The 9,161-nt window shown below is 41.3% G+C and overlaps 1 protein-coding gene across 1 annotated transcript; it reads left to right on the top strand.

The window, feature by feature from the left end:
• Nucleotides 1–8,014: 8,014 nt before the first annotated feature.
• Nucleotides 8,015–8,809, top strand: LOC138955023 (uncharacterized). The gene has a single exon (XM_070326744.1). The coding sequence runs from the start codon at nucleotides 8,015–8,017 to the stop codon at nucleotides 8,807–8,809; it is 795 nt and encodes a 264-aa protein (XP_070182845.1).
• The last annotated feature ends 352 nt before the right edge of the window (nucleotides 8,810–9,161 follow it).

Raw genomic sequence — 9,161 nt, 5'->3', positions numbered from 1 at the left:
TACATTTATAGGCCAATAGGTCAAGGTACATGTGAAAACTGTGTTTTGTATATTATTAAACGTTCTATTCCTTACAGAAGCACTCCTTGTCTTGAAAATAGTTCAGTTCACAGTCTCAGATCTTGTTCGGCTTTTACGCGAGATAAGACCATATCCCTCCACTTGGTCACCTACCAAAACTGAGCATCCTGGGTGAGCTCTGTGCACAGTGAGATTTGTTTTAAATGTTATTAATTAATGTTGGAAATGCAACCACTTGCTTATTTTTTTTATTTTTTTATCAAAAATTAATAGATTTGGATTCGAAAAATAATTCATCCAAACCAATAATCTCATTCTGCACAGATTTTTGTTTGTTTGTTTGTTTGCTTAACGCCAAGCCGACCACGAAGGGCCATATCAGGGCGGTGCTGCTTTGACATATAACGTGCGCCACACACAAGACAGAAGTCGCAGCACAGGCTTCATTCATGTCTCACCCAGTCACATTATTCTGACACCGGACCAACCAGTCCTAGCACTAACCCCATAATGCCAGACGCCAGGCGGAGCAGCCACTAGAGTGCCAATTTTAAAGTCTTAGGTATGACCCGGCCGGGGTTCGAACCCACGACCTCCCGATCACGGGGCGGACGCCTTACCACTAGGCCAACCGTGCCGGTCATTCTGCACAGAGAGCAGCAACCAAACTGTTCATTTTTAGTATGTGACCAAGTGGAGGGATGGTCTTATCACATGTAAAAGCTTGGGCAGATCTCAGATGGTGAGTCAACCCGTCTTCACGAGAAGGACTGTGCTTTTAAAGGCATATGTACGCGCTCCCGTGTTTACAAAGTGTAGTTTGCCCATAATCGATGTCAAACGCACCATAAGACCATATAATGACGATATGTCACCATGCGCGGACCATAATACATGCATTACAGCTTGTTCTAGCCTCTGAAAAAGTGAGGATGTCAACAAAGCCGCGGTGTTAGCTCCCTTGCATCAACGTTACATGTGTTGCCAAATCTATAAATAGGACGATCCAGATCAAAATGAAAATTAACATATCTCAACATTGAAGGGGTCCTAGACCACAATATTTTGCAGGGAACTTAATTTAGCATGTCTCCAGCTGTTGGTAAAGCAATTAGCGTGTATAGTCATCGAGTACATATGCCTTTAAGCTACCGATGGTTTGTTGATATCCAACGAAGCGTGGACAGTGTTGTAGTGTGTTTGTGTAAATATAAATAGTTATAAGCTCTTTGCTGAACCGTATTCCTATTCATACCAATGTTCATCCCAAGCTGTGCGTCTCCGTCGGCTATCCATGGCCTCTGCAACTCTACGATTAATGACTTTATCCGCGCTCCTCTATTCTCTTGTTCAGCCTTTCCGTCAGTCTTTCTGTTCTCACGTTTCTGAATTGTGCCTATCTTTTTGTTTGATCTGTCTCTGTCTGTTGTGTCTGTCTGTCTGTCTGTCTGTCTGTCTGTTTGTCTGTCTATCTGTCTTTCTGTGTATCTGTATATCTGTCTGTCTGTCTGTTCTCTCTTTCTCTCCTACTCTTTCTAATTCTCTCTCTCCCCCCTCTCCCACCCCCTCTCTTTTTCCCTCTCTCTGCCCCCACTCTCTCTCCCAACCTTCTCTCTCTCCCTCTCTATCCCCCCTCTCTCTCCCCTTCTCTCTCTCTCTCTCTCTCTCTCCCCCCCCCCCCTTCTCTCTCTCTCTCTCTCTCTCTTTCTCTCTCTCTCTCTCTCTCTCTCTCTCTCGCTCTCTCTCTCTTTATCTCTGTCTCACACTCTCTGTCTCTGTCTGTGTGTCTGTGTGTGTGTGTGTGTGTGTGTGTATGTGTGTGTGTGTGGTGTGTGTGTGTGTGTGTGTGTGTGTGTGTGTGTGTGTGTGTGTGTCTGTCTCTGTCTCTCTCTCTCTCTCTCTCTCTCTCTCTCTCTCTCTCTCTCTCTCTCTCTTTATTTTCATTATATGCACCTCTCTGATGTTTTCTTTGAGGTTTTTATGTCACACGTCCAAAGTTATTACTTGACAAGCATTCATTTCTAGCTTGACTGTTTGCCTTGTTGTTGAGACACCATGCTTTTATTATGAAAGCTTTGTTCTTTACAAGAATCGTAGGCGTATCTCCGATTGAAGCAAACCCAACCAACATTACGTGAGGGCTCGACGTCAAACAGCCTCAGATCGTCACAGGAATGTTGCTTATCAACTGTATGTGACAACCCAAAAGATAAAATTATGTTTGTACCTGCAATCATACAATATACACTTGTATTGTTTTGTATAGATTATGTTTGTTATCTTGCTTATTTATTTATTTATTTATGTATTTATTTATTTATTTGTAGGTGTTCTTTTTATTCATGGTATTAGTACTAAACAATGTCCAGGTATAATGCGCTGATATCTAGAATTCATAATTTTGATCATCTTAAAAACCAATACATTAAGAGGTTTTTTTTGTTTTTTTTTTTTTTTAACCTCAGTTGCATGCAGGTTTGCTACTACAATTATTTTTTTGCCTTTTTATTATATCTTTTTTTTTTTTTTTTTTTTTTTTTTTTTTGTGGCTTGGAGCAAACCTTCTTCATAGGTCTTTTCTTTTCAAATGTGTACAATTTTTAAATCAATAAACCTTATCAGTAAACTAATATGTTCAAATAAATAAATAAATAAAAATAATCATAACATAAATTTATTCCTAATGTTCAGCTCAGTTTCCAGTACACCAAATCTTTTTTAACACTCAACTTATACCAGGCCCCTGAGGGTTAAGTCCCTTTGAAAAATAAATAATATTTCAAGGGGTGTCCCATATCTAAATTTACTTATACACATTTTTCCAATCAAGATTAAATGGGTAAGATACTTAAACATTTCATGTGTCAAACCATTCTTATCTCGCACATAAATCAGCACATCTGTTGCTTGTAGAATAATTGCTATGTTATATCGATTGTAGAACAATGTTTCAACATGCTTCCACAAATGGTGAATTTTACTGCAATAGAAAAAGAAATGTTCAATGTAATCAACTTGTTCAATACAGTATGGACATTTATCATTATTTGCGAGTCCCATTTTTAAGAGGAGAATATTGGTTGGGTATATATTGTGTAATATCTTCCACTGTAATTCTTTTAGTCTGGTTTCTGTTGTTGTTTCTTTTGCATTAAGCCAAACTTTTTCTTTAATACTAATACCAAGTTTGTTCAGCCAAAATCGAACACAGCAGGGTGGACTATATTTCATATCTGTCATAAAATTTCGAAAATCTCTAGCTTTTAACATCACTTTATCATTAAAATACAATTTCGAGAATTCTTCAGTGACAGCATATACATAATCCGTATTGTTCTTTAAATAACGAGACAACGCCGAGTGAACAACAATGTACTGTAAATAGAGTTCTGGTGAAGTACCAATTAGGTTCTGTACATTTTGAAATGACAAAATGGAATTGTTTTCTAAGAGGTCATTGACATGTGTTATTCCTTTTTTTGCCCAGTTGTCAAAATAAATTACATTATTTTGATATTTTATATCGACATTATTCCATATGCATGCCATCTTCAGAGATGACGAAGAGTGCAGTGTATTATGTTCCAACCAGACTCGCAGTACTTTGCTCCAGAAGGAGGACTGAAGACTATCTAACCCTTTAAACTTTTTAGGACCAATAATTGAATTAAAACATGATAAATCTGTTCCAAAATTACGGAAATATAATCTAGGAATCCAAGTCCATGTACTATTGTTATTCATATTCGAGAGCTGAGCAAGCCAGCCGCACAGAATAGATTCTTGCAATATTTGCATATCAATCATTTGGATTCCTCCTGTTCCTATTCCACTGCACATAACACTTCTCTTCACTTTCTCAAACGCTTTCTTGTTACAATTAATTTTCCTCCAAAGAAAACGAAACAATAACGTATTAATTTCTTTCAACACAGGTTCAGGGATGCATATTGCCTGCATAACATAAACGAGCTGAGAAATCAAAAAACTTTTTATTACGCACATTTTACCAAATATGCCAAGATTCCGTTTTTCCCAGTTTAAAATCACCTGCTTAATACTCTTAATTCGTTGTGTCCAGTTTTCATCCACGAGGGAGGCACTGGATGTATTGCAAAAATATATTCCCAGAATCTTCATTTGTTTAACCCATCTTAATCCGTATCCTCCCTCGTTGCTATTCCGTTTTGATCCAATCCACATTGCTTCTGATTTTACTCTATTTATCTTCAAACCGGATATAATTGTAAACTCGTCTAATATCCCCAAAACAACTTTAATGTCATCTTTATCACGCAGAAACATGGTAACATCATCGGCATACAGAAGTGCCTTCAAAATCTTTTTAAACATATGCACTTCTTCTGAATCGTCAGTTTCAATTTCCAAACCTTTTACTTCAAAACCTTTTCGAAATCGGGTTGCAAGCAGCTCAATTCCAATAACAAAAGCCAGTGGTGAGAAAGGACAACCTTGTCGCACCCCACAGCTGACTTCAAAATCACTTGAGAGCCAACCGTTGTATCCAATGCAGCTTCTTGTGCTACTGAACAATACTTCTACCCAACGTAAAAAATCTGTTCCAAATCCGTATCTCTTAAAGGCATATAACATAAACTCTTTCGATATACTGTCAAATGCTTTTTTGAAATCTAAAGCAAGTACCAAACCAGGTTTTTCTTGTAATCTAAAGTGTTCAATAACATCATCTATTGTTCTCAGCGTATGAGAGACGTTTCTACCTTTAATAAAACCAACTTGATCTTCGTGTACTATGTTTTGAATAACTGGGCTTAGCCTATTTGCTAAACATTTAGCTAAAATCTTATAGTCTGTATTTGTCAAAGAAATTGGTCTCCAGTTTGATAAACTGTGTTTTGATAAGTCTTTCCCTTTGTGGATCAGGGTAATAACCGCCGATGCTTGGGTGAAGGACAGACTTCCATTCTCAAATGATTTGTTAAATGAATCAACAATAAGAATTCTTAACTGTGACCAAAAAAACTTAATAAATTCTGTGGTAAGGCCGTCCATGCCTGGTGAGGAACCATTTTTCATCAATTTAAGTGCCGATGATGCCTCTTCAACCGTTACATTTCCTTCACACTTTGCCTTCTCCTCATCACTTAACTGAGGAACATCGCAATCTTGCAAAAAGGATGTAATATTATTGTCTAAATTTTCATCAGGTAATTTTCGTGAATAAAGAGTTTGAAAATACTCTCTCTGAGCTTCCAGTATATCAAATTGATCTGTAATGACTTCACCATTCTCCAGTTCTAATCTTGGCTTTAATTTAGAATGTGCACGTGATTTTTCTAAGTTAAGAAAATACTTTGTATTTGTTTCTCCTTCTTCGATCCATTTTACTCGTGATCTTGTCTGGGCACTGTGCAATTCTGTTTTTTCAATAAGTTCCAAATTCAATTTTAACTTTTCTCGTCGAAAAATAGCGTTTTTATCATCTGGGTTTTTGGCTAAATGTGATTCGCATACATTTAAATCATGTTGCAGTGTTATCTTGTCTGTTCTCTTTTTTACGGCATTTTTCTTGCTGTATTGCATAGAGATGTCCTTAATTTCCAGTTTTAGTAACTCCCAATTCAATCCCGCATGCTGTGTCGGCTGCTCAGAGAGAAAATTATCAATGGTCTGATTCATAATATCAACGTATGCCTGTTGTTTTAATAGAGAGTTGTTAAATTTCCAGTACCCTGGACCTCTGCATGTATCAGTACATTTTAGTTGTAAATAAACACCCCTGTGATCAGTCGAAGGTAGTGAATATATATTGCATTCAAGCACTTCGTCAATTACGTTATCATTTAATAACATGTAATCCAGTCGCCGTGCAATAAATGTACCCCCTCCCTTTGACCATGTGTATTCTTTTTCTTGTGGGTTGCAAATCCGCCACATATCATTCAAAGCACAATCATTTATAAAAGAGTTAAAGGCTTTTACCAAACTCTCTTGGTGTTTTTGGCCACTGATAATATCAAGTTCATTATTCAACACGGCATTAAAATCTCCACAGACTATTTTCCTTTCACAATCACATTCTTTGACTTTGACAGCTAAATCATGTAAAAATTCCTTGATCTCTTTTGTTACACTGGGTGCGTATATATTAAACACACATACATCTCTATTCTCAATGGATATTCTTATTGCAATAACCCTATCGTTTAATGTAAAGGTCTTCCATGCGAACGAAAACTGCTTTCTAATTAATATAATCTGACCTTTACTGTGTGCAGTACTTTCTGAAAAAATCAAATCTCCTCCCCATTCTTTTTTCCATAACTCCACCACACCTTTGGTAACATACGATTCTTGAATACATATAATGTCGTATTTTTTTTTCCTTGAAATGTCGAAAAAGACTTTTGCGTTTTGTTGCATTTCGTAATCCACGCACATTAAGTGATAAAATGTTTAACGTATCCATAGGAAAGAGGGTACAAGGTCAATAAATACAACGAGTGTAAACACTTGAATCGTAAGACAATCGGGAAAGTCCATAGTCCGGGCCAGGTCGTAAGGGTTGAGAAACTTGGACAGGTCGTCCTATTCCTGTGTATTAGATGGGTTGTTAGCGCTGTCATGGGCTGTTAAGGAGTTGCGTTCGTGGCGCGGTTTCTTTTCGAGTTTCTCGAGTATTTTCCCCCCACTCTTTCCACCCTCTTCCTGGCTCGATCGCCGGCGCTTGGACGACTCGGACCGGCTTCGCGAGTCACTAGTGTAGTGAGAGTGAATAGCAGTTTGGCGGACCGAAGGACGAGGCGTGCGTGTCTCCCCCCCTTCCTCCTCCCTGTCCTTTTCACTGGTGAGTTTGGCGGCCGGGTTCGCTGCCTGCGCATTGTCACTGCGTGCTGCACGCGTCTCGTTTGGTGCAGTGGTCAGCTCGCCGGACTGATTTGGTTCAATTTCAGTGTCACTGTCACCTTCCGTTTCGCTGGCACGTGCGCTGCAAGCGTTGTCGCCGCGTTTATGGCCAGGTTTGAGACAGTCACGGCAGACTACCTCTCTGTCGCACTGTGAAACGTGGTGCCCCTCATTGAGGCACTTTGAGCAAATGACTTTTTTCTTTACGAGTTTCTGTTCTCTGTGGTAAACTTTTGCTGTGAAGAAGCCTCCCACCTTCATTGTTTTTTCTAGAGGGGTTGTGGGGGTGGTGATGAAAACAAACCGACGTCCCGTCAGGAATCGAGTTAGTTTGTTGTCAGCGTCCCTAGCTCTTTCCATCTTAACTGCCGATCGAAGTTCGCATCCCAGTTTCACAAGGGAGAATTCGATCTCAGAGTCAGCAACGGAGATCGGAATATCGTCGATCCAAACTTTGGTAGACGGAGTCTCCTCCCCCGCGTTGTCCCGAAGGGTATAAGGGTTGGTTGCACACACTTTGATGGTCATACCACGCAGGGCGATTCCTTGGATGAGCAAAGTGTTCCTGGAGTCGCGGTTGGCAGGGTAAATTCTCCATAGACCCCTGATGTCCTGAGCCCCTATAATCGAGCCTCGACCAGAGATACGTTCAGCAGCCAGACAGACCTCAAGGACTGTCGCGGGGTTCAGACCTGTGCGAGCAATATCATTGTTTCTGATGAAGACAGGTAGTACAGGTTCTTGGGTGGACATAATTTCACAGAGGTATGTAAAAAAAACAACAACAACAAAGCAGAAAAAAGACCCAAAAAAGCAACAACGAATACACGGTCACGTAGGTAGAGAAAGACACAAAGGAATAGCGAATAACTACAACATCATAGTGAAGGAGAAGCTAATAGGCAAACTAGCGACACCAAGGAACAATAACATTCACCACAGCAGGTCAGTCCCAGTCCTAGTCCAGCGAAGTTTCAGTAATCCAAGCACACACATGAAAGAGAGCGAAGCTGGTGTACTACAAAACTCGGGGCGTAGAGAGCAGCGCAAAAACGTGACCGCTCGTCACGACGGTCGCTCACCAAGTCGAATACATTAAGAGTTAATGGATGTGCTTCTTTCTTATGTTTTGTCCATTGCCTATTATTGTGGGTATAATCGTCAACATGACTCAGTTCAGCTGGTGAAGTTCGCTGACGACACCACAGCCGAAGGTCTCATCACCGGCGGTGATGAGACCGTGTACCGCCAGGAGGTCGACTGTCTGGTGTCGTGGTGCGACAACAACAATCTCCTGCTGAACGCCACCAAGACCAAGGAGATGGTGGTGGACTTTCGCAGGAAAAAAGGCCCTGTGGCTCCACTGATCATCAACGGCGATCCCATCGAGATGGTGGACTTTTTCAAGTTCTTAGGCACCACCATCTCCAACGACCTGTGCTGGGATGATAACGTTGACGCCATCGTCAAGCGAGCGCGGCAACGCCTCTACTTCTTGCGCCAGCTCAAGAAGTTCCGCCTCAGCCAGGTCATCCTGGTCCAGTTCTACAGGGCCGTGGTGGAGAGCATCTTGACATTCTCCATCACAGTGTGGTACGGCAACACCTCCCAGCTGCTCAAGAACAAGCTGGAGCGTGTGGTGCGCACTGCTAGCAGGATCGTCGGCTGTGAGCTGCCCTCCCTAGCATCCCTCTATGCCAAGCGCATGCTGTCCAGAGCCCAGAAAATTGTGGCTGACGAGTCCCACCCTGGCCATCCCCTCTTCGAGCGCCTGCCCTCAGGTCGTCGATTCCGATCCCTGGGGGCACGCACTCGACGTCTCCAGACCTCTTTCTTCCCCCAAGCTGTTTCCTCCCTTAACGCATCCCATCCCTCAGTTGGGCAGCTTCGCAGTCGGTGATCCTGCTGGCGGTGAGCTCACCACATCCTGTGACTCAGTGTTAGGTGGTGGTGGTGGTGGTGGTGGGGAGGGGGGAGGGGTTGAGTGGGACTTTGATGTGTGATTTTTATTTTTTCTATATTTTTAGCTGCATTATTTTAGTCATTCATGAGTGGGTGGGTGGAGGGGATGGGCTAGTTCTAACTATGCATTAGATTATAAAATTGTATTCTGTGTAGACCCTTCCACCAGCATCTTAGACCACTCTTTGTACTTTTTCTTTTAATAGATGATTGTCATTTGTTTTACCTCATGTCTGCCCTGCGTGTGATGGTGTGATCGTGACTGCTGTAGTGTGGGCGTGTGTGTGTTG

Source organism: Littorina saxatilis, unplaced genomic scaffold (genome assembly GCF_037325665.1).
Source record: "Littorina saxatilis isolate snail1 unplaced genomic scaffold, US_GU_Lsax_2.0 scaffold_2347, whole genome shotgun sequence".
Lineage (NCBI taxonomy): Eukaryota > Metazoa > Mollusca > Gastropoda > Littorinimorpha > Littorinidae > Littorina > Littorina saxatilis.
This window is presented reverse-complemented; position numbering and strand designations above follow the sequence as displayed.